This window comes from Neltuma alba, unplaced genomic scaffold (assembly GCF_004799145.2).
Source record: "Neltuma alba isolate B1F8T4 unplaced genomic scaffold, ASM479914v2 tig00011881_pilon, whole genome shotgun sequence".
NCBI lineage: Eukaryota > Viridiplantae > Streptophyta > Magnoliopsida > Fabales > Fabaceae > Neltuma > Neltuma alba.
In genome coordinates, this window is record NW_021636483.1 from 221,065 (window position 1) to 247,982 (window position 26,918).

At 36.0% G+C, this 26,918-nt stretch overlaps 4 protein-coding genes across 8 annotated transcripts; 3 read left to right on the plus strand and 1 right to left on the minus strand.

Annotated features, from left to right (window-relative positions):
* Positions 1-1,278: 1,278 nt before the first annotated feature.
* Positions 1,279-3,480, plus strand: LOC114718962 (ATP-dependent DNA helicase PIF1). Its single transcript, XM_028904415.1, has 2 exons — positions 1,279-1,803; positions 2,043-3,480. The coding sequence occupies exons 1-2, from the start codon at positions 1,435-1,437 to the stop codon at positions 3,285-3,287; spliced, it is 1,614 nt and encodes a 537-aa protein (XP_028760248.1). The 5' UTR covers positions 1,279-1,434; the 3' UTR covers positions 3,288-3,480.
* Positions 3,481-3,750: 270 nt separating this feature from the next.
* Positions 3,751-10,399, minus strand: LOC114718967 (integrin-linked protein kinase 1). The gene is made up of 12 exons (XM_028904424.1): positions 9,982-10,399; positions 9,215-9,289; positions 9,040-9,135; positions 8,817-8,902; positions 8,589-8,709; positions 6,731-6,810; positions 6,080-6,142; positions 5,808-5,926; positions 5,437-5,522; positions 4,649-4,770; positions 4,406-4,517; positions 3,751-4,226 (listed from the first exon to the last, which is right to left on the minus strand). The coding sequence occupies exons 1-12, from the start codon at positions 10,294-10,296 to the stop codon at positions 4,131-4,133; spliced, it is 1,371 nt and encodes a 456-aa protein (XP_028760257.1). The 5' UTR covers positions 10,297-10,399; the 3' UTR covers positions 3,751-4,130.
* Positions 10,400-15,068: 4,669 nt separating this feature from the next.
* Positions 15,069-20,556, plus strand: LOC114718965 (protein MAIN-LIKE 2). 5 transcript variants are annotated; one of them, XM_028904417.1, is made up of 7 exons: positions 15,077-15,094; positions 16,807-16,962; positions 17,672-17,787; positions 17,908-18,552; positions 18,666-18,833; positions 18,939-19,328; positions 19,405-20,556. In XM_028904417.1, the coding sequence occupies exons 3-7, from the start codon at positions 17,680-17,682 to the stop codon at positions 20,287-20,289; spliced, it is 2,196 nt and encodes a 731-aa protein (XP_028760250.1). In that variant the 5' UTR covers positions 15,077-15,094; positions 16,807-16,962; positions 17,672-17,679; the 3' UTR covers positions 20,290-20,556. The 5 variants fall into 5 exon arrangements, with proteins under 5 accessions (XP_028760253.1, XP_028760250.1, XP_028760254.1 ...); XM_028904421.1 differs by having other exon boundaries at positions 15,079-15,094; positions 19,426-20,556; XM_028904420.1 differs by lacking the exon at positions 16,807-16,962 and having other exon boundaries at positions 15,069-15,094.
* Positions 20,557-21,396: 840 nt separating this feature from the next.
* On the plus strand, positions 21,397-26,218 carry LOC114718968 (ubiquinone biosynthesis O-methyltransferase, mitochondrial). Its single transcript, XM_028904425.1, has 9 exons — positions 21,397-21,698; positions 22,059-22,148; positions 22,364-22,442; positions 23,036-23,113; positions 23,553-23,601; positions 23,988-24,037; positions 24,277-24,426; positions 25,315-25,395; positions 26,025-26,218. Exons 1-9 carry the CDS (start codon positions 21,403-21,405, stop codon positions 26,130-26,132), a joined length of 981 nt encoding a protein of 326 aa, XP_028760258.1. The 5' UTR covers positions 21,397-21,402; the 3' UTR covers positions 26,133-26,218.
* Positions 26,219-26,918: the final 700 nt, after the last annotated feature.

A 26,918-nucleotide genomic window follows, 5' to 3' on the forward strand; every position in this document is an offset into this window, starting at 1 on the left:
TTAACCTTTTGATCCTATAAGAAATAGCTGAAAAATTTGTTTTGGTTCTAAATATAAAATATTAATTTATTTTTTTTGTCAAATTTGTAATTTTTTTTAAAATTGTCCTTATTGATTTGATTGGTCATATTGAAGAGATTTTCGTTAACAAAGGTAATTCAATGTAGATAAATAAATAATTAAAGAGAACGTTTTAGAAAAAATTTTCATAAATAACTAATTTGTTAATTTACATAAATCAATTATCTAATTTTTTTTTAAGTATAATTGTCCTCTTATTAGAGATAATTTTATTAAAGGCACTAAATTGTCAAATTCATTAAGTTTCCCCACTTAAAACAGGAGGAGTGGAAGCTTTAGTAAGCTTGCGTGTGTGAGTGAGAGAGAGGGAGAAATTTTGTTTGGTTCAAGAAAAAATTATGCGAATTGGATCTCAAAAGCTCACTAAGTTCAAGACATACTTTTAAATTTAAAAAGCATTTACAAAGATATTTATACATTACCTAGCAATAATAGTCTCATATCAGTAGTGGGAGTTGAATCAGTGACAATAAGAAGCAAAAATAAAAAGCACATTGATTGCCAAAATAGAAAAATAAAAAGAAAAGAACATCAAAGAAAGTATATGAGGCCCAAGTAAGACCGATCGACCTATTTATTCTCTATTTATTTGTGGCCCAATTAAGCTTTTTGGGGGGGGTGTGCAAGGCCCAATGAAATTGACCTTTTCTTGAAATCTCTTCCATTTTTGAATTTGTGTATTTATTTATTTTTCCAAAAAGCAAAAAGTATTGGTGAAATATTTCTAAAATGTTCCAAAAGCAAAAATAAAGTTTCAAAAGTTGAGTGGGTAAATATAAAAGTATAAATACTCCTCTTATTCTTAATATAAGATTTATTTAATTAATTTGATTAGATTAAAAAAGTTAGGTAAATTAGTTAATTATAAGAAATATGACTTTTTTTTTCTTAAAACACTATAATCATCTTTTTTAATATCCTTCTTCCTCACTTACTTGATTATGGTTGAAGAAATAACTATAAAAATAAGATAGAAAAAATTAATAAATATAAGAAATAGATATTATATTTAAAATTAAAATTAATTTAACAATTAAATTTTATATTAAAGACAAAAGGCATATAATTTAAATTATTAATAAATATTTTATGATGAAAAAATGAAATATAAAATATTTGTAACATATTTCTAGTCCGTACTAGTCTTTCTTTTGCAGTACTTGCATTAGACACGGAGATTTGTTTGCCTTGTCCGATCGATCTGATAAGAATTTTTTTTAGTTTAATTTTTCTTTCATTACGGTCTCATCTAAAACCCTGAACCCTCAAGTCGATACGAGACATTCTTGAAAGTTGAAATCATGACGAGTCTTCATCTTCTTCGCCCGGATTGTCTTTCTTCACTTCACCAAAATGCGAAGAAATGTAATACCTTTGTGGAAACTCACAGCATCAAATATGGAAAATGATCGAGACCAACTTCAAATCTCGATGATGCAAAATTATTTCGTCTCGCATTGTTTATCAAGAACAATGCCATTTCTGACCGTTGGAGTAGCTGCTGCTGCATACAGGAAATTCAGCTCCAAGAGTTCTGGAAAACCACGGAAGTGGATTTACAGTGAGTTGAAGAAGAAGGACAAAGCGCAAGAGAGAAAGCCACGTAAGCCTAAAATCGAATGGACGGATGAGCAGAAGAGTATGTTGGCTGCAATTTCTCGGGGCAATTCAGTGTTCATCACGGGCTCGGCTGGCACTGGAAAAACCCTATTTCTTCAAGAGGTAATGGTGCCCACCTAGCCGAGGAAGTTTCGAAATATCTTATCATTTGAAGTGGTAATGTGTTTGTAATTAGTCTATTGTGGGGTTTAATCTAGGATTACTTAAGAAGTTAAAATCTTTTGTTGAGTAAAAATCTAGAGAAAAAAAATAGTTACTCCTTTTTTCAGGACAAACTTCTAAACTGATGAACTTTGAGGATTGTGATTCTCTAATTCGTTTTTCCCTATGTCCTGCATCAGGCAATCAAAAGATTGAGGACTTTATATAAACCATCTGGAGTTTCTATTACGGCTTCAACTGGGATTGCAGCCTGTGCTATCAAAGGCCAAACTCTGCACTCCTTTGCTGGTATTAGTATCACAGCTGATAAGCGTGAAGTTATGTTAGATAGGATTATCCAGAACAAGCGGGCCTGGAAGAGGTGGCGTAATGTTCAAGCATTAGTTATAGATGAAATCAGCATGATAGATGCAGATCTGTTTGATAGTCTTGAGTACATTGTTAGAGAGGTGAAAGAAGTGGAGAGTGTTTGGGGGGGAATTCAGCTGGTAGTGAGTGGAGATTTCTTTCAGTTGCCGCCCATTCCTAATAAGAATTCTTCCGGGGGAAGGGTGAAATTTGCTTTTGAAGCCGATAGTTGGAAAAGGAGCTTTGATATACAGATGGAATTCACTAAGATCTTCAGGCAGTCTGACATGTTGCTCATCAAGCTGCTTCAGGGTGTAAGGACAGGAGAGATTGAACCCCAGGACATGGAATTCCTTGAACAGTCTTGTATCCCAGAATCCGAGTGTGATCCCTCTGTAATACAACTTTTTCCATTGAGCAAAGATGTGGAGAAAGTGAACCAAGAAAGGCTCGACAGTCTACAAAAGGAGGTTGTTGTTTATAATGCAATTGATCATGGCGGTCAGCCATGGAGGAGGCAGCTCAGTCTAGGAATGGCCCCCGATTCGATCTCCATTTGTGAAGGTGCACGAGTTATGCTGGTAAAGAATTTGAACACCTGGAGAGGGTTGGTGAATGGTGCAGCTGGAGAAGTTGTGGGGTTTGTCAGGGCAAAGAATTATGATGAGGTATGCCCTCATATGCTGCTGCCATTTGTCAAATTCGACTCTGGAGAAACTATGGTTGTAGAACCGGCAGTTTGGGAAATAACGCATGGGGATGAAGTTGTTGCTTGGAGGAAGCAGATTCCTCTTATATTGGCATGGGCTTTGAGCATTCACAAGTGTCAAGGAATGACTTTAGATAGAGTTCATACTAACTTGTCAAAAGCTTTTGGTTGTGGGATGGTGTACGTAGCTCTTTCTCGTGTTAGAAGCTTGAAGGGTCTTCATCTTTCTGGTTTCACCCGCTCCAAGATTCAAGCAGACCCCAAGGTGTCACAGTTCTATAAAAGTTTTGCTCTTCTACGCTTTAATGAGGATGGGGGTGTGCTAGCGAGAGATGATCAAAGCTCAGACCCTGGACGAAAGCATTAGGCCCGTTTCTGTGCCTAAATTTGCACAGGTAACAAATTCAAGAAGTAAACTCGTCCTATTGAATCCTTAAATTCTCAAACACATACTTTCTTCTGAGTTAAAGTTTTTTTGTTTTCAAAAACGGCCAGTTAAACTGAAATTCGTTGACATTTTTTTGTGCCCACGAAATTCGTTGTTATGACTGTTCATGAAATTTAAGTTTGTCTTTGATGTCTTGATTTAAAAGAAAAGCTATCAGAAAAATGCCCAGACATTTAACCCAATCAAATTTACCGCGCTGCGCCTCTACCCCTCCTTGGGCCCTTTTAAGCAGAGTGCCCATAAAAGATACATTAATCAAAGGACATCAACATTCCTATATCTTTGGAATGTCTCAGTTTTAGAACTGCTTATATCTTAATTAATTTGATGGGACATTCAAATGGATCTACCTAGGAATCTTCCTCATCGACGTTTATGGCCATTTGCCGATAAAACCAATTCGCAGCAACATCGAAATTACTGGGGGATGAATCCACTCCATGAAAGACACTTAAGAGAACATTTTTTGCTTGAACGAGAGAAAGAAAAAAGGTTTTTGCCTTGCTTAGCTTATTAGGGAACACCCCCGTATATCCACATATTTCGCAAACATTCATCTACCGTCCTCGGAACTCACCTATTAACAATTAACCTGAAGGGGTCAGTAGTCTTCCCACGGAGGCCACAACCCAACTATTCAGTTGCATATCAACAAACCCAACATGGTTTACCGTGGAGGGATTTGTTGTTTCCAAAAGCCATCCATGTATGTACAAAAGAATTGAAACGCTGCTTGCTTCCAACTGCATTTTAATCTCTTACTCATCTGGTCATCAACCGAGATGATCGGCTTCCTGGATTCGTCCGATTCCGCTGAAACAAGGCCCTCATATTTGGGAAGCATCTAGAGGTACAATCCTGTTTATCAATGAAAGAGACATTAATGTATAGACAAGAAACCAAACTCGACAAGTAAAATTATAATACCAGCAAGCCAAACAAGGTATAATTTAATTTCACATGAAAAGAATCAAGGAAACCGGAGGATACATAAAAACGTGTGTGTGTGTGAGAGAGCGAGAGAGAGAGAGAGAGACCTCCCAGCGTTTTTCACGTGCAAAATGGCTGCTGATGCTTTCCAATCTCTCAATTACTTGTCGAAACGTTGGTCTCCTGTGTGGTTCTTTATCCCAACATTCCTCAATTAACCTATGGATAAACACCAAAACAGGAATTTTCTTTTTTGATCTTTTGATCCCCCTATTCATGGTATCTTTTGAAGCTGAGACATTTATGAGTCACTAAATCTGCTGCAAATAAAATGTATTAAAAGTACTCACTCTTTTAGCCCATGCGCATAAACCTTAGATGAGGCCTTGAACTGTGGACGCTCATTTGCAACATATGCTTTAGGAACTTCTTTTTCCGGCATTGCACGAAATGGTGGACAACCTTCAACCATCTATAATAAAAGAAAACCATAGATGTTAACATACATGTTCCCGTCACTGATTTGTCTGCCATCTCTACAGATAACATCTCGCTGATAGTTGTAATATTTCAGACACGTTATATAACCCTCTTGTGTGAATTAAATCACATGGATTGCGCCAGCAAAACACTTTATAAGCCAGAGATGAAATTTCTGTTTATAAGCACTTGAAAACTTGAAACACAAAATAGCATGCACTGAGTGCTGAAAACTCGGAGTTCATATGAATTTCCAAACTGTCTAAAATGGCACCTCAATCCTACAAATATCTTCTTGATAAGTAAATTTGATACCGTATTATTGAAATCTCGAAATATCTTGACATCTACATCATCCGGTGATGATAGTAGGGCAAATCAGATGCTGAAAGTAACTCCGTACATACAAAAACAAGACATGCTAGAATAACTCCATTCATCAAACTAGTTTCGATCTATCTTGTGAAATTAGGTTCCCAAAGAAGAGAAGAACAAGATAGTCGAATGTAAGGACACACAAAAACACTCATAGCAAACATAGAAGTAAAAAAAAAAAAAAATCTAGAATGAAGATGAATCTGAATCCAAAGGTTAGTAACAAAGTCATATTAGGTGGTCACAAGCAAACAGGGAAAGAGAGGGAAGGAGATTTTCTTACCTCCTGCAATATTAGAGCGAATGAAAAGACATCTACTTTGGTGTCATACTCCTCATTTTTATAGACCTCTGGAGCAACATAGCGCCCTGCTCAAAGACATTTAAATTATCTCAGCAATAACTAAACACCAAAACCAGCCACAATGACAAGACTACAAGAGCGAGATGTCACCAATCATATGACAATAGATGGCATAATCATATCAAGTTAACAAAATTCAAACTACTCATGCAAAACAGCACTGTTCTAGCACATCCTTTATATGGAAAGAATGCAGATTAAAACCCTTTTGGAGTCATTGTTTGCAACATTTCTCTCTCTCTAAATATCTTTTTGCAGAATGACATGAATCACTAAGGAAGAGTACATACAAGAAGTATCCTCGCTAGTCACAGGTTTGTCTTCTTTGACAGTTTTTGCAACTTTGAGCAACTTGCTAACCCCGAAGTCTGCAACTTTCAGATGCCCAGAATCATCCCGCAGTATATTTCTGTTATCTTACTCATGTACAATGAAGCAACTTTCAACAGTTTCAATCATACAAGAATGAACAATGCATGTCTTAGGCTAAATAATCTTACACTTAATATGCATGCAGTTGGAAAATTAAAATCAACTAAGAGTCAGAGAGTAGAAAGCATACGAAGGTTCAAGATCTCGGTGTATAATTGCTTCTGGTTTACGTTCATGCAAATAGTTCATTCCCCTGGTACAATATACAAAGATATCACATTTATTACAAGCACACCCAAGCGCAAAACTTTGTAGTAAAGAGATATTTTTGACGAGGGGAATTCTTGTCCTTCTCATCTTTATCAAGCATATTCATTCGTTTAACTCCAGAAGATTTGTTTGAAAAAATATACTGAATCAACTGAAAAAGATGGCTTATTTCAAACTTTTATCTACTTTGAACTTCATACTTTTAAGATTAATTCAACCAAAAACTTCAGTCCTCCACTTCAGATTTCTTCTCATTTTGGGAGGGCAGTCGGGGTTTTGTCTGAGACTTGCATATTATTGTAACATTAGATAGGCTCTATTTTATAACAAGATCATTCAGAACCTTTGGTCATGGCAACTGTAGTCTGCCAAACTATCTTTTTTATTAAGAATACGATTCACTACTACAAAAGTTCATCATCTCTAAAAAATTAAATGCATGTAAACCTTTAAAACTCTTGGTAGTATCTAATGTTTCAACTCTTGAAAATCAGATAATAAAGGAATTCCGTCCCTTGTGATGTCAGTGAACGCTATTGATAGATTTTTCATAAAGAAACACATGACAGACCTTGCAATGTCAAGTGCAAACTTCACAGCCGTTATTGGTTTTAATGCACCTCTCCTTTTCAAGTAGGCACGAAGATCTCCCTGAAAAAGGTGATAACTGATGACGAAATCAAAATATTAAATATATATTTATGAGAATAAAAAATTATAAATGGAAAGAGTAAACCAAAAAATTTTGGAAGGCAAGGAATTCTCCAAACCATAGATAAAAAACTGATATATTTATAAGCTCAAGAGAGGTCATAATGACGTTCCAAATCCAAAAGTGAAAGCCCAAAACATCCAAATCAATGAGCACATCTCTCTTATCAAACTTGATGTCTCCATAGCCTTATTCCAAAATTTAACTTTCTCACAAAGATGATTTCACTCATATGGTTTCAAGTTTACAGGTTCTGGCATGCAGACAATATCAGAATTCAATACTCGCTATTAGATGCCAGTTCCATTGATGCACATGCTAGTTACATCAGTTTCATTTCAGTTTCTAGACTACAAGGAAAGGCAGGCCGTCTGACTCTTCTCAACATAATTCCTAACAGCCACTTCCCAACAGAATCTAAATAACTTTGACCCTATAATTAGTGTCACAAATCTCGTGGAATAAACCCACGCTTAAACACCTTGCATCTCACCACTCCCCATTGTTCGTGAGTTTATCAGATTCGATAGGAGTCCACCTTCCTTTCATTCTGGGAACTAGTTAAAAGTACATTTTTGAGTTATGCAAAATAAGAATTTTTAGAAGGAAAATGTGAAAATGGGAGGATAATTATCACCCAAGAACAGTTTATAAGAGATATTAAAAAAGAGAGACAATAAAAGTTTAGCATCCAGTAAAATTGTTTTACGCTAATTCCATCCGCTTCAGAAGACCAAAAATAAGGAAGCATGTCACACCTGAGAATGAAATAAGTCTTCAAGAAAAACAGGAAAAAAAAAAAATTCTTCCTTTTATACCTAAAGAACCTATCGTTTCATGAACTCAAGATGCATATTCCCTAAAAAAGAAGACATGCCCATATAGGATACATATCCAATATGATAGACATGCTGTATAATGTCATCTGTGCACTGGTACTTTTTGTTTGATATGTTTCCGAACACCTCTTAATGCACTTCTATGCGTTGAAACGCTCCAAAACTGTTCAAGATCTTAGAAAAGCATCTCAACGAAGATAAAGATTGACATAAATTTGACATGAAAACTCTACCTTCAATTTGTTTTATGCCTCTATTGGTAGTTTGCTATGTACATCTAATTTTAAATTTTAAATGGTATGCACGCACACACACACAAAAAGGTATGGTCCATTGAACAGCTGAGTATATGCAATCACCCCACTCCAATTGAAAAATCAAATGCAAAGTGTTCAGCCCACATGGAGTAGTTCACATATTTCTAAGTCCTAGATCAGTATCCCCAAGTACCTCTGACAAACAGGACTTGCACATCCTTATTGACCTCTTTGTTTGAAAGCTTGCATTAAACAAATATACATGAATAATTGAAAATTGAGGACAAAATTAAAGGGCAAAAGAACTTTAGGGCAAAATTTGCCCCGCAGTTTAGGGATAAAAATTGAACAGTAATGTTTAATTCCACTATCAGTTTTAGTCAGCAGCCAGCATTACGCTTGTCACTTGATAGCATTTTTCCTGATAGTCAACTAAATCAACAGAATTTCTCCTGAACACCCTGGGCAAATATAAATGGATGCAAGCCAAAGGTATAACATAAATAATAACAAATTAATTCAAGTAGTCATTACATTCATAGTTGGCCACAAAAATTAAATAGTCATCATATTCATTACATCACAAGTTTCCCTTCTAGTTAGGATAGTATCAGGGCAAACCTGAGGTAGATATTCTGTGACAATCATCATTGGGGTGCTCTGTGTTACAGCACCTAAAAATTGGACAACATTTGGATGCCGTATTTTTTGAAGTAACGCAAGCTCATCATGAAATGCTTTTCTGCGAGGAAGGAAAGGGTGTAGAAGAAAACTTTCAAATTATGAGCTGAATAAACAAAGTGATGTGGGCAAACAAAGCCTCAAACTGTATGATAAAAGCAAACCCACACTTTGTCATCATCAGTTAGAACTTCCTCCCCAAGTGTTTTGACAGCAACATGGGTGCCACGCCATAATGCATCACGAAAAGTTCCCTAAAATTTTTATTTGATACAAAATATAGAAGAAAGAATAAATCAGTGATACTAAATTAGGAGCATGAGTTAGGATTTTGGAGATGCGAAGAATGAACCAAATACAAACTACACAAAGGTGAAACAGTAATGGATACCTTTGTTATGCGAACACTATTTGTGAAATCAAGTTCAGAAGGGCTAATCTCATATTCTGGGACTTCACGACTATTTTGGACATGCATGGGAGCCATCTAGAATAAGTGAGAAATGTTTCAGTTTGATGATAAAATGTTGAGGTCAAGGATAAGAATATCAAATCAAGCTACAAACCGGAGGTTTTGCTCCATGTTTCTCCAAAATTTTTACAACATCATGATTTTTGTAGTACATTGCATCCGCTAGAGGCTGTAAAATAAACCATGAACTTGTATTAGGTCATAGAGTTTGTACCACATACCCTGCCAAAAATTTCCCGGGTTGAGATGCTGAATCAGAATGAATAAAGCATAAACTAAAAATATCACATAAGAAAAGTTAATGATGACAAACGAGATTATCCTCCCCAATAATAGAAAATGCAGGCAATTTCTTTCTCTGGTTCATATAGACAGATTCACAACGAAACAATAATATATTGAGAACCTATGACTTTCGAGTCTGGCAGCAGCTCCTTTATATCCAGCTTCAAAAACTGAAAATAACTCAATAGCAGTGCATTTTCTATAAAAAGGTAAACCTTTCCATCAGTTCTTTGAAACCCTTTCCATCACAAACTTTCTTCTCTGATGTTTTATTTTCTTTAACCCTACTGAAACATAAACGTAAAACTGAGATGGGAAAACAAGAAGAAAAATAATATAGAAGTTAGAAAGAAAAGTAATTTAGATAAAAGATACATTAATCTTAGTCTTGAAGCTCGGCCAAAATATATATGAAAAATCCAAATTCCATTGCATCAACTGAAGTTATCACAAATCAGCATCGTCAAGCACGCACATGAAACCATGAAAGAAAGATTTAATGCCAATTCCATGAGTACGAACAACAAGAAAACGACAGGGAGGCAGAAAAAACATAAACTCCAACAGGAACATTACCGTGCTGCCCCACCGGTCCTTAGGGTCGACCTCAGCACCCCTTTGGATTAACATTTCAACGACATCGGTGAGACCCTGACACGCGGCGACGTGCAAAGCGGTGCGGCCATCAATATCTCTGAAATTGACATCACTTCCAGAGTCCAAGAGCTCCTTGATTCCATCCAAATCCCCTTCGTTCGCCAAATACATCAACCTCACACTCGAGTCCAACGCCTCCGACCCAATGTCATCGCAGGAGTGGCGGCGTTCCGGCGCCTTAGAGGATTGCCGGCCCAGCGTGAACCGACTTTGGGACTTATTGGCGACGTCCATGGTGGATGAAAGCAACCGAAGTGCAGAGACCCAGAGAGAGATCCACCTAGTTGCTCACCAGGGAAACTCGGAAATGCAGAAAAGGGTATTCAAGTGAGGGTAGGATTCGGCGCTGAAATTTCAACTGAAGCTTAAAAAAGGGAATTTTTCATTTTCTTGTTTAAAAGAAATAGAATTCTTTTAAATAAAAAAAAAACCTGCGTAATGTGAAAAGAATCGCTGCTTTTGGTTTATTCCAAAAAGGAGAAAGATTAGAAGTTGAGCGCGGACAAAGGGAATGGTCCTCCTTTTTCTTTTTCTTTTTCTTTTTTTCTTTTTAATTTTAACCCAAAGAGGATTCTGTCAAGACTCAAGACCGACCGTTTTCTGTTTTTGTTTTCATTTGCTGTTTTGAGCGGCTTAGACCGTACAAAAATATTCATAAAAATTCAATAATTTTCTAACCTAATGCCATAAAAATTTTCTATATAAATGGTAAATCGGGGGTTGAATTCTATTTATAACTCCAAAGTTTTAGTGTTTGCCTATTAATTCAAAAGAAAAAAAGTATCTTTTTAAAAATTGTTGAGTCAATTTAGTGAAAAAAGTTGTTAAATTAAAAAAACAATTAGAAAAACAGTATACTATTTTTGAAATATTAGCATTTAATACTATTTAATTATAATTATAATTATATGTAAAAAAAGATTTATGACCATGTATGATTAGAAAACTTGTTATAATGATATAAGGAACTTGATCAAAAATACTACTTTCAATCCTTAATATAAGAGTTAGTTTGGCATTCAATTATGTCTTATATATAAGACCCTAATTCATTTTTCTCTTTTATTTATCTATATTTTCAAAGTATAGCTTGTAATAGTTGCACATGTTAAGACTCTATCGAATGGTAATTCTAGTTAATACACATGATTAGTAAGAGTATTCTAAAAAAATAATATCTATTTATTGCAAATAACTAACTTAATAATGTTATTTAATATACTCAAATTAGTAATCACCTCTTATATTAATGAGAGTATTTTAAAAAAATATAACACCTACTTATTATAAATAACTAACTTAACAAACTTCTTTATCTAGTGATCACCTGTTATCCAAAAACACGCTAGACCGTTAGGACTTAGGACTAAAGTACGTGAGCTTCACATGTTTGGGATTTATAATGTGAGAACTCAAAACCATCATAAAATTGCAATAATATTTTATACAACAACAAGCCTTATCCCACTAGGTGAGGTCGGCTACATGAATCACATGACGCCATCGTGCTCTGTCAACAACTCAATTCTTAAATATGTTGTTGACTAGGAGGTCTCATTTAATGACCTCATTAAGCGTTCTTCTTGGTCTTCCTCTGTTCCTTTTTATGTGACTCCATCTTGTCTGATCCACCTTCTCACCGGGGCCTCTAATGGCCTTCTCTACACATGTCCAAACCATCTTAAGCGATTTTCAACCATTTTCTTTTGGATAGGTGCCACACCGGCTCTTGCTCTGATATTTTCATTTCGAATCCTATCTTTTCTTGTATGACCACGCATCCATCTCAACATTATCATTTCTGCTACCCCAACTTTGTGCTCTTGTTTTCCATTTATTGCCCAACATTCACTACCATACAACATAACCGGTCTTATAGTAGTCCGAATAAAATTTTCCTTTAAGTTTCCCAGGTACCTTCTTATTGCAAATAACTCCGGTAGCTTTCCTCCACTTTAACCAGCCAGTTTGTATTCTATGAGAAACGTCTCCATCAATTTCCCCATCCTCCTGTATAATGCATCCTAGGTATTTAAACTTTGATACTTGAGGAATAATTTGCTCCCCCATCTTCACCTCCAAATCCCCATTGCCTTGCCTCCCCCCAAAATCACAATGCATATATTGTGTTTTGTTCCTGCTCAAGCGGAAACCTTTCGACTCCAACATCCTTCTCCATAACTCCAATCTAGTGTTAATCTCTTCTTTTGATTCCGCCATAAGAACTATATCATCCGCGAAAAGCATGGACTTAGGGATTCTTTCTCGAATAGGTTCAGTTAGAACATCCAGAACAATGTTGAACAAGTACGGACTCAAAGAGGATCCCTGATGTAGGCCAATCTGAATAGGGAAGTCCTTTGTCTCACCTCCAAGCATCCTTACACTAGTAGTTACCCCCCATACATATCTTGTATGGCTTTGATATAAGCAACCCGTACACCTTTTTTTTTTCCAAAGATTACTTCTCTTGGCACACGATCGTAAGCTTTTTCCAGGTTAATAAAGACCATATGTAAATCCCTTCTTTTACTTCTATATCTTTCCATTAACCCTCTTAGTAAATAGATTGCTTCCGAAGTGGATCTCCCTGGCATAAATCCAAATTGGTTTTCTGAAATAGAAGTCTCCAGCCTCAACCTATATTCCATCACTTTTTCCCACAATTTCATTATATGACTCATAAGTTTTATCCCTCTGTAACTTGCATAGTTTTGAATGTCTCCTTTATTCTTGTAAATAGGAACTAAAATGCTTCTCCTCCACTCATCCGGCATATTCTTAGAGCGTAAAATTTCATTAAAAAGTTTGGTTAGCCACACTTCACCCTCATCTCCCAGACATTTCCAAACTTCAATAGGGATACCATCAAGCCCAACGGCTTTTCCATTGTCCATTTTCTTGAGAGCTGCCTTAATCTCTTCGATACGAATCCTACAGTAGAAAGCCAAATTCTGATCATCTTTGTTAATTAGCAAGTCCTGTAAGTCCTGAGTTGCATAATTGCTTCCCTCATTAAACAACTTGTAAAAATAAGCCTCCCATCTGTCCTTAATATCACTATTAGTAACTAACACTTTACCATCTTCATTCTTTATACACTTTACTTGGTCCAAATCTCTCTTTTTCCTTTCCCTTTGCTTCGCAATCTTGTAAATATTTCTTTCTCTCGTCTTTGTTCCTAACTCCTAATAAAACCCTTCATAAGCTTTAGTACGTGCTTCGCTCACTGCTTTCTTCGCCTCTTTTTTAGCTAACTGATACTTTTCCCGGTTTTCTATACTATTGCACAAGTGTATGGCCTTAAAACAATCTCTTTTCTATTTGACTTTCTCTTGCACACTCTTATCCCACCACTAAGTCTCCTTATCTCTCTGACTAGGACCTTTGGATTCTCCCAAAATTTCTTTACCTACCAAACGAACCCTTGTAGCTATCTCTTCCCACATCATGTTTGCATTTCTCTGCGACTCGCAAATCCCTTCCTCCACAAGGGTCCTTTTGAATAACTTTCGTTTCTCACCCTTTAACTGCTATCACCTAATCCTGGGTTTTACCACTTGATAGTACTTTTGCCTGGTACTCTTAAAACGTACATGAAGAATAAGTACTTTATGTTGGGCAGTCACCCTATCTCCTAGAATCACTTTGCAATTAGTACACAATTTTCTGTCTGGATTCTTAACCAAAAAGAAATCAATCTGTGATTTTGAGACACTACTTTTGTACGTGATTAAATGCTCCTCTTGCTTCTTAAAACAAGTGTTGACAATCTTAAGATTATATGCAAGAGAAAAGTTGAGAATAGATTGTCCTCCACTATTAAGCTGCCCAAAACCAAAACCACCATGGGCCCCGCTGAATTGTCCTGCTTCCTTACCGACATGTCCATTAAGGTCCCCACCGATAAAATTTTTTTCTTCGAGTGGTATGCTTTGAATCAACCCCTCCATATCTTCCCAGAACTTATCTTTAAGGTGTGTCTCTGCCCCAACCTGAGGTGCATAGGCACTAATGATATTGATAGTATCTTTTCCAACAATTACTCTTAACGATATTATTCTGTCCTTAAACCTTTTAACCTCTACCACGTTTCTTTTCCATGTTCCATCAACGATGATACCAACCCCATTCCTTGCACTCACCTTTCCTGTATACTAAAGTTTATACTCTCCAAGTTCCTTGGCAGCTTCTCCATTCCATTTGGTTTCTTGTAGGCACAAGATATTAATCCTTCTGTCCCTCATAATTCCTGTTACTTCCGTAGATTTCTCATTCAGCGTCCCAATATTCCAAGTGCCAAATCTAATCTCAGTCTCATGAACTAACTTCTTTAGCCGCATCCGTCCAAGAGAGAGCGGTAGCTCTCGCTCATTTAACACTATATCCGGGCGACGATGCAGCGGCTCTAGCTCATTTCTCACTGTACTCGAGCCATACAACGTGTCACTTCTGGGCAACGACCTAGCATTAGCGTAATTACTTCGTTGATCCATGTTCATGAGATTTGACGGGTTTTTACGTTGGCTATCGAGAGCCTAACACAACCCTCCTCCTTTATCCGGGCTTGGGACCGGCTATACAATATAGGCGGAGTTTGCAATAATATTTTATAATTTTGAATATTATATTTTACTTTTTGTTGTACCGAAACCATAATGAAGTGAATTATGAAAAACTTAAGCGTAAAAAATGTAAAATTTGTCCGTAAGAATAGTATTTAATAGCATCTCCAACTTATTATTTGAAATATTTTATAGTTTTCTAAATTTTTATAATATGTTAAATAATAAGGTATACACAAACTAACTATTCCAAAAGGCACGTTCGTACTGATGTGTTTGGGCTTTTATGTAAAGGATACTCCATTTTTATTGGGCCAAGTTCTCCACTTCAGCCCACGATAAGATTAGCCCTTTTTGAAAGGAAAAAAAAATCCTTTCATCCATTCGACCTTTCTTTTCTTGCCCTCAACCTGCCAAGCTAAGCGACGACGACGGTGGAAGTCGTATCGGGTTCGCCTCCATTCACTGTAAGCTTCCTCTTTATTTTTCTTTCTGCTCTTTACAATCCGGTGCTCTGTTATGTTATTATTCTAAACGCACTCTAATCCCCAGCCTCACATAGATCTCTTCCTTCACTCTTCATCTGATCTTCCCCTTGGTTTCCTTCTCTGGGTTCTTAATTTCGCCCTCTTTGAATTTGTTGATATGACAGTGGCAAAAAGAATAAAAAATGTCAATATTACCTCGTTGGCGTTGGAATTGTTGATTTTTTGATTAAAAAAAAAGAATTTTTAAAGCTTTGGTTTTTGTAACATGCTGTTATCATTGGGAGGCACGATAATTGTAGTGTGATACCATTAACAATGCCGAAGTATTCTGTTTGGAGTGGCATGGTGGAAAAGGTTTTGCTTTGAATATGAAGATATTTGATAAGTTGAAGGAAGCCCGAGCATATAAGAAACTTGAACAAAGATAATCAAATATCAATCAATTAAGATTTGGAAGTTTTAAAGAAGCAGTTTCTTTAATAAAGAACTTAGCGCAGAAGGAAAGTTTCTTCCTTGAACCTGTTAAAGTGTTAAGTATGAATAACAATTTGAATTTTTTTTAGCATGTCTTGCAGAAGCATGTTACTCTCTTGTAATTTAAATGCGTGTAAAATGCTTTAATATTGTTGGTAAAATTTAAGTCAGAAGCTGCTTGTTTGTAGCCTATCGTAGTTGTAACCGATCTAAAAGGGACAAAAAAGGTGATCCGGAGTAATGGTAAATTGAGGAAGAGGGGGTGAAGGAAGATCAGTTACATTTAATTCCCCACCCCAACTGCTGTAACCAAACCATTCAATTCCCCAACTGTTGTAAACATACGTTACATAAAGCTTTGATATTTGTGTTCCAAATTTGTTTCATTTTAATCACGAAGAGAAAAGTTTAATCCATTGTTATAAAAAAACAACAAAAAAAAAGGTTTAAACCAGGGCATCTTTGTCAGAATGATGAGAATTATGAATTTCCTTCTAATTGTTCCAGCTTCATTTTTTGCAAGGAAGAGAATTTCCTATTTACTATACTTGGTTCTTGTCAAGTATGATGTTCTTCTCAATAAAAAACAATTTCCTAGTTGGCATAGGATGCTCCCATTTTTGTCGTTACAATAAAGTCTACATCATCATTTTTGCCATGTTCAGATGCTATGCTTGAATTTGAATGATAGTGTTTTCTGTTAGTTTCTCTAAATGTCTGTGAAGCCGTTTGTGGATTTTGGACGGCTTATCCTCCAATAAAACTACCTTTTTCTCGCCATTTCTCGTTGTTTTTGTTTTCATTTTTCTCTCCTATAAAGATGCGTTTAATTTGATGTCCACCTATTACTATGAAGATATGCTTGGGTCTCCATCAATATGACAGTTCTCACAGTCATAAAAATATATAATGAGTCTTCTACAATATATAGTCAATCAAACATTTACGTAAGTTTGTGAATTGATCTGAAAGTTCATATATATATATATATATAAATCAAATTTCCTTTTAAAGGAAAAATTACCACATGGTACTTATTTTGTAGTACCCAAGAGTAAAAATGAACTACGGTTACAGGTACAGCCTGAATTTAGAAGTTTCCATTCTTCATAGATGGTGAACAATTGACTTCCTGTTGGTTGTACATCTGTCACATGTCAGCCAACAAAATAGTATTGCATTTCTGCTGATTTTCTACTGTGGCAATATTCCCTCAGGACGTTGATGTGAAAGAGGAGAACTTTGCAACTTAATGAAGCATGAATATATGGCAGTCAAAGTTGGGGCTTCTCCTATTTTTATTAGTCACCCGCTCTGATTTACAGGAAGGATTTATCCCTAAGATCTGCAGTACAAATCCTCCATAGTCCTTGGTAAAGGAAGACAAGTGCTTATCAACCTTTATTTACATTAGCTGTAAAGGGACGTGATCAGAAAGTGTAGCATCATGCAATGAAATTTATTGTTGTCCTTTTTCATAATTTTCTTAAATTAATTAGCTCGTCAATACACTGAATATTTCCCCCACCCCATCTTTTGGAAGATACCTCTTTAGGCTCAGCGGAACGAACATTAGTTTTGTCTGTTCCAGTGAAAGATATAATTACGAATTGTTTTATTAATGTTAATATTCTAAGAGGCTCGAAAGTAGGCTTCTCCTGTTCCTATGGATGCTTGTGGAAGTTAATAGAAAATCCACTCATAATGCCCCTGCCTGAAATGGGTTGAAGATTCTGGAGTTTTCCTAAGTTTTACTCTCAGTTACTTCTAAGATCATATGACTTTTTTTAATGTAATTGTTATAGCATACTTCAGATGTAAGTAGTTTTATATATGTAGTTGATTATGGTATTATGTGTTTATGATTTTGAGCTGCTGTTCATTTGGGTTGGTGGGCTTTGAATGATTGTTTTGTTTCTTCTCCCCCTCTATTTTTGGTTCTATGTTCGTTTTTGGAGAGTTCCTTATCTTCTGTTATTGTGTTCCTCTTTTTCTGCATAGTTTAATTGTTTCCTTTGTGGAAATTTTTCTAACTGGGGTTATTTTTCTGGTTTTGCTTTTGCTTTTTGTGTTTCTATTCAGTTATACTAATGGAAATTGGAGCAGTTGACCTCTATGCAACTAATCCAGGACCAATTGATGGTTCAGTTCTCTATGATCAGGACAAGCATGTCTCCTCAGCAGTCTGGGACGGACAGGTGCAGTTTACTGTTGGATGATCCTTTACTCTTGATCTATCCCTTCATAATTCTTCTGCAAAATCTTTTCAATGGCTTTTTCCCAAATATTTGATTGTACTTCTCTTAATGCATTGACAGGAGCGTGGTGCTCTCAGATGTCATGAGCACACATCAAAGCTTGATCAATGGACACTTAATCCTAAGCAGATTGAATTGGTCGAAAAGGCTGGGTTTGGTTACTTAAGATCAATTCCTGCTATTAGTCTAGACAACCCCCTTATATCAGCACTAGTTGAAAGGTGGCGAAGAGAAACAAATACTTTTCATTTGAACGTTGGAGAAATGACTGTAACCCTTAAGGATGTTGCACTTTTACTTGGTCTGGCCATCGATGGGAATCCTGTAATAGGCATAACATACACCACATGCAGCTCAGTTTGTGAGAAGTATCTTGGCAGGGCACCAGAATCCGGTTACACTAGTGGTGGAATGGTGAAGCTTAGTTGGTTAAAAGAGTTCTTTTCTCGCTGTCCTGATGATGCTTCAAAAGAAGTGATAGAGCAACACACTCGTGCATATCTTCTTTATCTTGTAGGTAGCACTATATTTTCCACCACTACAGGAAATAAAGTGCCTGTGATGTACTTGCCATTGTTTGAGAATTTTGAACGATGTGGACAATATGCCTGGGGTGCAGCAGCATTAGCATTCTTATATAGAGCTCTGGGAAATGCCTCGCTGAAAACTCAAAGTACTATTAGTGGCTGTTTGACACTTTTGCAGGTGATTTAATTCTGTTTTTACAATGCTCTCTTCTGTCTATATTCATAGAAGTTTTCTTGCTAACTTCTCTCCTCCACTTAATGCTGTTGTAATTACCCATCATGATTTTGCAGTGTTGGAGTTACTTTCACCTAAATATTGGACGACCCAAACTTAATCAAGATCTGATGCATGATCGATTTCCATTTGTGCTTAGATGGAAAGGAAAACAAAGTAGCCCAACGGCAAATCGTGATGTAGTTTTTTATCGGAAGGCTTTGGATTCCTTAAAACCATGTGATGTTAGTCTTATTTTCAAATATATATTATATATAATGCTGATTTTGGTGATATTCTGATTATACTTTTCAAAGAGAAAATATAGTTTGATTGTCATTTGTGTACAGGTGGAGTGGCTTCCCTACAGAAACATGGACAGTATGATAATTCCAGAGCATATCAAAAGTACCTTAATTATTGGGAGGTCAAAAACAATGTTGATTTGCTTTGACAAGGCAGAGAGACATCTTCCAAATCGATGCCTAAGGCAGTACGGCATGCTTCAGTCAATTCCGGAGGATGTGGAGCGTTGGGAGAGGAAGAGTAGAGGAGTTGATGGTGGGGTTGACTTGTCAGGGAAAATGGAAGCTGAGCTTAATGAATGGATGGACCGTCATCTTCATATTGTTGATGGGGATGAGGGTGTAGATGAGGGCGAGTACATGCAGTGGTACCTGAAAATTACTCGTAAGTTTATAGGAAGGCCTATCTCTCTTTCATCTGAGTTTCAGAGAACGGTAAGGATATGTTTGCATGAATTTAATTTTTTTTCTTAAAGCAAATATAGATTAAGTTTGAAATGCTTTTTAAAAGGAAAAAAACAAATGTTTGCAGAACGCTGGTCTGAGGGATATTGCACATATAGCAGATACCTTTTCAACCAAAGGATTGGATTCTCAACAAATTGAATCAATTTCCAGGATAAGACACATAGCCCATGAATGTTTAAGAGACCAAATTGGTGGTCCAGTCGTAATGTCAGACATTCCCCAAGAAGAACTTGGAAAAAGGGTAAGAGGAAAAGAGAGAGTTAGAAGAAAAGGTTCATGTAAACGATTAAGGAAGGATGACGCAGTTCAGTATAGTACAGTTAGTGAGGATGAGCAACCTCAGTTCTTTAGTGCTACTATAGAGGTCGAGCAATTACATATAAGTCATTTAGATGGAGAGGTGGACCATGCACAATTTAATCAAGTGGACAACGAAGTTGACCACGTCCAGTTGATTCATGCAAATGCTGATGGTGAGAATCTGCCGCTGTGCGATGCAAATATTGAGGTGGATCAGTCAGAACTGGCCTATGCAGGTGGTGAGGAAAGCCATGTGGATCCAAATCACGAAGCTGCCAAGGTTCACTATGAAGAACAGCATGAGGTTGGTCAGGAAATAAAGGAAGAACCTAACAATACTGAGGAAACGGGTCAAGCTAACAAGGTTCTTCGTCATGCAACTCTTGAGATCGTCAACACGAAGCCGTCAGATGCTACTGCAGAGGCCAGTCATACCGTTGATCCCAATGACATCAACTCCCAGCAATGTAGCAATATTGTTGGTAATTCACAACTTCCTCACATTGACAGTGAAACTGCAGTAACTGAACAATCGTCTGCTAAAGCGGCCATGGAGGTGGCTCCACATTCTTCTCTTGAAGCTCACGAGGATCTTGCACAGAAAGGAGATTGTAGTGTTGCTGTATAGTGTGAAGGGTTTGCACTGTTTTATTAGAGAAGCAATTTTTTTAGGCAAACTTAATTTAAAGATGTGATTGTTTAATCTGTAATTATATGTTCTTTTATTTAACTTCTGTTCTTTCTATGGCATCCGAGTTAGCATTTCCTCGTGTTGATGATGGGGATGCATGAAATGCAGTTGGGTTGATACAGGCGGCCCTCAGACCATTCTAAGACGTGGCCATGAAGAAAGTTAGCAAAGAGTGTTCAGGAGCTTGAAATTAACTACTTATCTCCTTTAACGATTAGGGATTACCTTCTTTCACTCTTTTTCATTTAGTCAAGTAAGGTCATCTGTTTTTCTTCCAGTTGTTTGATGAAGAATTACACAAGTTTCTCTTGCAATAATTTTTAGGGAAAATCGCAAATAAGAACTGTGAAAGTTAAAAAACTACAAATTAGGATCAACGACAACATTAGTATGAGTTTTGATAACAATTTTTGTAAACTGGTTCCTGTGTGTAATTTTTCTAATTTCACAGTCTTGTGATTTTTCCTAATTTTTATATGCACAAGATTTAAACTTGAAAAAAAGTTTTAAACTTGGCATTTTTTGATGGTGCAGAAGTTCTAAATTCTATTAGCATAAGAACAAAATGACCATTTCCATTCCATAGAGCCTAATTTCAGTGACCGAAGAGGCAAAAAAGTTATGGTTCCCGTATTCAACTCGGTTTATTCTTTTTTTTCCTTTTGGGGGGGGGGGACATTTTTTAAATTGAAAATGAGGATAATACAAATAAGGGAATTACGCATGAAATGCATTTTTCTTCATTTTCTTTTCATATAATATATTTAATATTGATGATAATAATAATGAATAATACTGCAACCTCAAAATAGTTAATTAAAATTTTTTCAATAATTAAATAATAAAACTAATAAAAGAAATTTAAAACCGATGAGGCCCCCCTTCACATATAAACGCCCAACCCAAGTCCAAAACCGAAGGACTGACCTTTGCCGTTCAACTTCAAATATGGAGCCCAAGTTCCAACCCCGTTTATGCGGGTATTGCCGGGTCAACCCGGAATCACAGTATAAAAATTTGTCCAGGATAAAGTACGTTTCTTCTCTAACCATGGCTTCCAAGCTCTCATGTCAACTTCGAAATCTGACTAGGACTGCGATTCACCGATTTCTCTTGCACCGGTTTCCTAACTCCTCAGCTGCATCGCGTTCTCTCCTCAGTATTAGGTGCTTCTCCAATGGTTCTTCTCAAACAATGTCCCCCATCGAGCCCTCTGCTTCTTCTTCCCCGGAATTGCCACAGCCTCGGACCAGTCCAAAAGTTGAATCGAGTGCGGCTTCGGCCTCGACCTCTTCATCTTTGAAGGAGATTGAGCTCGCTAAATTTGCCGCTATTGCTGAAACATGGTATACTTTAGTCTTGGTCATATTTTCCATTCACGAAGCAGCATTCTGGAGATTATAGGCTTTGGAAAGCTAATAAAGGTGGAAGGAGGCAATTTGTGGAAAGAAAATGACATGTAATGTTGTGCATGTCGCATGGTCATGATTTTTCTCTGAGTACAAAATTCTTTGGACCAAAAATAAGAAACAAATTCATCTTTTTTGGCAACGAGTCAATTTTATAATTTGATATGTAATTGCACTTTTATGCACTATTTCCTCAAGAGGATAACTTCTTTCAAGACAACATTTTAAAATCAAAATATGTGCATCTTGTTATGGTTTTGTGAATAACGTCTATTTTTCTTCTCTTGCTGTATTTAGGTGGGATTCTGATGGTCCATTTAAACCGTTGCATGTTATGAATCCTACAAGACTTGCTTTCATCCGTTCAACGTTGTGTCGGCATTTTAAGTAAGCAACCGTAAGACTTGTTGAAATTTTTATTTTTTGGTTTCCTTGTGCTTCTTTTAATCCTTTTTAGTCCTTCTTAGCTGTCACAGCTATTCTGATTCAAGGAGCTGTTTATTCTTTAAGTAACTTTTGTGGAAATTGCTTGGTATGTAGTGTATATTTACTCCGAAGGCCTTAATACTACATGGACGATCATAGGTTTTTCCTTGTCTCAGGAAGGACCCCTGTAGTGCTCGGCCTCTTGAAGGACTTAAAATTGTAGATGTAGGCTGTGGTGGTGGAATTCTTTCGGAGGTACAATTTTCTTCATTTTATTTATTTATCTATTTTTGGAACTCATGGGTTTTATGTTGGATATTTGGCTTCTAGAATAATTTTATGTCCTTAGTTTAGTTTAGTATTACAGGCGCCTTATTGACTTCAACATTATTTGGGAGTCACAAAGCTATTCTTGGTGCTTCCTTCTTTCTTGACATGTATTCCTAAAACTTCTAATTAACTGAGTGGGAAGAATATCATATGCCTATACGTCTGTTTTATTCATCTTGGAGAACTAAGGCTATAGTGAGGCTTTAGAAGTTGTGTGGTCGTGTGAATCTGTGTAAGAGAGTGTCTTAGATTACTTATAAGGAAACAAATGGAGTCAATTATCATTAAATCGGGGTTCCTGTTGACTGCCTTTTATCCTAGAATTGTGAGTTTTTTCATATTTTTCTTATATTGTCAAGCGGCCTTGTGCACAAAGAATGTGGAAGATAGTTGAATTTTTGTTTTTTCTAGAGAAACACAGAAAAAAAAAACACACACACACACACACACACACACACTCAGTCCACTGCAAATTATTTCTCAAACGTGTTCTTTAACTATTTATACTTGCTATTCAGCCATTGGCTCGGATGGGAGCTACAGTGACAGGAGTTGATGCTGTAGAGAAGAATATCAAGATTGCTCGCCTTCATGCTGTATGCTTATTTTATAAGAATTTATTAACAATATGTCTATCATAACTGTACTTGGATTCTATCAACTGGCATATGGTGTCTGTTTTATCAAATGTATTTGCAAACTTGAAAGAATCAACCGGAAGTGTGGTCTAATTTTGTGGTCAATGAAATTCAAGTGGTTAGTTGTTGAAAGCATCTTCACCATTATTAAGTTTTTTCAACATTATTAGGCGTATGTGCATGCCATGGTGTGCTTGGTGGCTATGGGTATTGGTGGCTATGGGTATAAGAATCAGAATTGCAAAACGTTAGATGTTATTTATCAACTGTGTTTGCTAATTTGAAAATTTATATTAATGGTGTCAGCAATTGTTATATAATTATGAGTGTTTAGTCATTTATATTCTCTTCACCATGAGCTGAATAACTAAATGCCTACCTTTTTTGTACTTCACAGGATTTGGATCCAGTGACTTCAAACATTGAGTATTGTTGCACAACAGCTGGTACATATGCAAATCTTGCTCATTTCATGTGTAGGTCAAGCATTAATTTATACTCCATGTATGCATCCAAGGTGTGCATGTCTATCTATAATAATTTTGCTATTTCCCTCTTAATATTGAAAACTATCTCACTTGTGAGTTGTGACAGTGGATTCTTTTTTTCCCTGCTTGTGATGCCCAGCTAATTTGTTTGCTCGACTTACAAGAGGCATAATTGTGGAAAATCTATTTCTATTGTGCCTGTTTGATAACTTGGATCATTCATTGTTGAAATAGGTTGTATCCATGTGGTTGATGGGCCTCTTCTCATATTTATAACACAATAGCGTTTACCAATTCACAAATTATAATATTGACGAGCTTTTATAAAATGATTTTATGACCAGAGAAGCTCGTTGAAGAAGGCAGAAAATTTGATGCCGTGATGGCCTTGGAGGTATTGTCATCCTTTCACTCTGTGTTTGTTTCAATGTGCAGAATTATACTGCATTTGGATTTATGAATGTAAATATATATTGCATGTTGATACTTTTGTGTAGATATCTATGTAGACAACTACATATAGAAGATCACCTTTTAAATTCGGTTAGACCTTTTGATGAATGACGCAGATTTTATTGAGCATATTATGATGCTTGGGACTTCTGTCCACTATGCTTGTTGGAATTTCAACAGGTGATTGAACACGTAGCAGATCCAGCAGAGTTCTGCAAATCTCTGGCAGCACTTACTGTACCAGATGGAGCTACTGTGATATCAACAATCAACCGGTCAATGAGGGCATATGCTACAGCCATTGTTGCTGCAGAATACATTCTAGGCTGGGTACTATTCTTTTGTTTATTGTACTGATATATCCTAGTTCATCTTCTGAAATTTACATAGACGCTGACACTACTGACGTGTGTTCAAGCGTTAAAACAAGTATAGACATGTCAGATTCGGACATGGTAGTTACCCCATCCTCCCGAAAATTTTGCAATGACAAGTTAGAAACTCCATCTTGATCAGATAGAAGTATTTTATGAACTTTTTTTGGCACATAATTTGGATGATAAAGTTTAGACTTCCATTTGAGGTTAGCATAGGTGGTAAGGGTGCGATAGGATAATGGTAGAGGTCCAAGCTTCAAAGTTCAAACTCTCATGATGAGACAAAGGAAAAATCCTATTGAGCTGATCTCTTGGGAAAATATTAATGAGGGGCTTCAAATATGTGATAATGCTAGAACTGTTATTTTATGGAAGGATACACAGTCCCATGTAGGGTCGCATGTCTTTGTTTTAGAGATGATTGCAATTGATGTATTCAGATCGAAAAATGATAGTTATGGACATAGCTTAGGTTAATGACGATAAAGAATTTTAAATTTTTTTTCTCCCTCATATAGGATCATAGAATAAGTTATCTCAGTGCTTTGTAAAGTTACCACATTCATATCTTCTGGAAGTTGCAGCTTGATCTTGAGAACTTTATGAGGATATTTTAAATTTGTTACCTTATCTAAGTGGAAAAGACTATTGTAATATCTTGAAAACCAAGTTGAAACTTTCTAAGTAGTAACTTTGTAAAGCATTAATGGAACTTATTTTTATGATTCGTAAAATATTTAAATTTTAAAGTTCTCAAATCTTAACCATCGTTATTGTAAGTCCTTAACCTTCATTTTCTCTATTCAAATTGTTACATTCACATATGGTTGATTCTTTGCAGCTTCCCAAAGGAACACATCAATGGTCCAGTTTTCTTACTCCTGAAGAACTAGTCCTTATTCTACAACGCTCCAATATCAGTGTAAGTTAAATGTATTATATATTAACTAGATTATAGGTCCGTGGGGTGTGAATTGTATTGTTTATAAAGTCATGGTTTTGATTCAATTGAAACCCAAATTCCTAAATTTTGACTTGATATAACTCATTCCCTATAATATTAGCTATTTAAAATGTTGGTCCCTACATTTTAGAAAATAAAATTATAAGTCCTAAGTTATTTTTTGAAATTTAGAGACTCGTGGTTTAAATGGCTAAGCTATAAGCGCTAAGTTACATCGAGTCAAATAATTAGATATTGAGTTTCAATCGAGTTAAAACCGTGGGGATTGAATTGTACATATAGGGACGACCAAATAATTCAGTCCAATATATATGTGTGTGTGTGTGTGTGTGTGTGGACCAAATAATTAATTTTCCTATTGGGTTAATACTTTCCTTCATAAATCTCACGGCTGAATCTAACTTTTTTCATTTCTTTGTACTAATCTATACCCTTGTAAACCTTCTTTTCCCTCTTGTTTTTTTTTTTTGGGGTAAAACTAAAATTCTAATAAGCTTCTGCAATTGACGTAGCTAATCTTTTAGCAGTTGTGGTCTCTCTGTCCTCTAATATCATGTTGAGACATTCCCTCTTGTTTTCTTGGACAGGTGAAAGAGATGGCAGGATTTGTCTATAGCCCTCTGACTGGACGGTGGTCTTTATCGGATGATATTAGTGTGAACTTTATTGCATTTGGTACCTTAAGCCCTGCATAGAATATTATACGTACATGGATTTAATTGTTCTAATTATTTTTCCTCAATGCCAATAAAAAAAATCTTTTGCTTATTTTCCATATTTATATCATTTTGAGTTGGCGTGCATATTTTATTTACTATATTACTTTTTCAAAATAGGCTAAAGTGTAAGCAACGTTGAGTTGTGTTTATTTACTTCCAAAATCTCTCTCTCTCTCTCTCTATACACGCACATGCACACATATGCTTATACTGATCTTATTTACAAGGCACTTTTAGCATATTTTACATAGATTAAGAAAAATCTTAAAATGCATTAATTCTCTATTAAAGTATAATAACGTTTTAACTTTACCTATATTTAATATATACACATTTTAAAATAGATAACTACTTATATTGTAATAAATAAAAGGCAAAATAGTATATTCATATTAAAAATTAATAGGGTAAAAAAAATTCTCTTTTTACCCTATAAATAGGAGTAGAGAAGTATTTTTTTTTTTCCTCTATAGCTTTTAGTGCACATAATAATCTTGCACTAGCAATAGTTAACAATTTCCTCAAAGCAGTAGTAGAAAGGGAATGAAAGCACGATTCCTAATTTTCCATGATGTTTTTTTCTTTTTCCTTTTGGAATGACTTCAACATTTTATTATTTTTTTTATAAAATAAAAATTTCTCTCTCTTTCTTAAAGGGGAAACTTCCAGGAAATGCGTGCATCAGGGAGTCCACCATGGTCCATCTTTGCCTTTTCATCTATTTTGACCCCTTCCATTCAATTTCAAGATCAGACTTTTATT

Bases quoted from the DNA above. Each gene is read 5' to 3' on its own strand.
- LOC114718962 (XM_028904415.1), top strand. From the start codon at position 1,435: ATGCGAAGAAATGTAATACCTTTGTGGAAACTCACAGCATCAAATATG. The intron at 1,804-2,042 runs GTAATGGTGCCC...GTCCTGCATCAG, and splicing joins AAACCCTATTTCTTCAAGAG to GCAATCAAAAGATTGAGGAC.
- LOC114718967 (XM_028904424.1), bottom strand. From the start codon at position 10,296: ATGGACGTCGCCAATAAGTCCCAAAGTCGGTTCACGCTGGGCCGGCAA. The intron at 8,710-8,816 runs GTGGGTTTGCTT...CCTTCCTCGCAG, and splicing joins CTAACTGATGATGACAAAGT to AAAAGCATTTCATGATGAGC. The intron at 6,811-8,588 runs GTTTGCCCTGAT...CACCTTTTTCAG, and splicing joins TCACAGAATATCTACCTCAG to GGAGATCTTCGTGCCTACTT.
- LOC114718965 (XM_028904420.1), top strand. From the start codon at position 17,680: ATGGAAATTGGAGCAGTTGACCTCTATGCAACTAATCCAGGACCAATT. The intron at 17,788-17,907 runs GTGCAGTTTACT...ATGCATTGACAG, and splicing joins CAGCAGTCTGGGACGGACAG to GAGCGTGGTGCTCTCAGATG. The intron at 18,553-18,665 runs GTGATTTAATTC...ATGATTTTGCAG, and splicing joins GCTGTTTGACACTTTTGCAG to TGTTGGAGTTACTTTCACCT.
- LOC114718968 (XM_028904425.1), top strand. From the start codon at position 21,403: ATGGCTTCCAAGCTCTCATGTCAACTTCGAAATCTGACTAGGACTGCG. The intron at 24,038-24,276 runs GTATTGTCATCC...GAATTTCAACAG, and splicing joins ATGCCGTGATGGCCTTGGAG to GTGATTGAACACGTAGCAGA. The intron at 24,427-25,314 runs GTACTATTCTTT...GATTCTTTGCAG, and splicing joins CAGAATACATTCTAGGCTGG to CTTCCCAAAGGAACACATCA.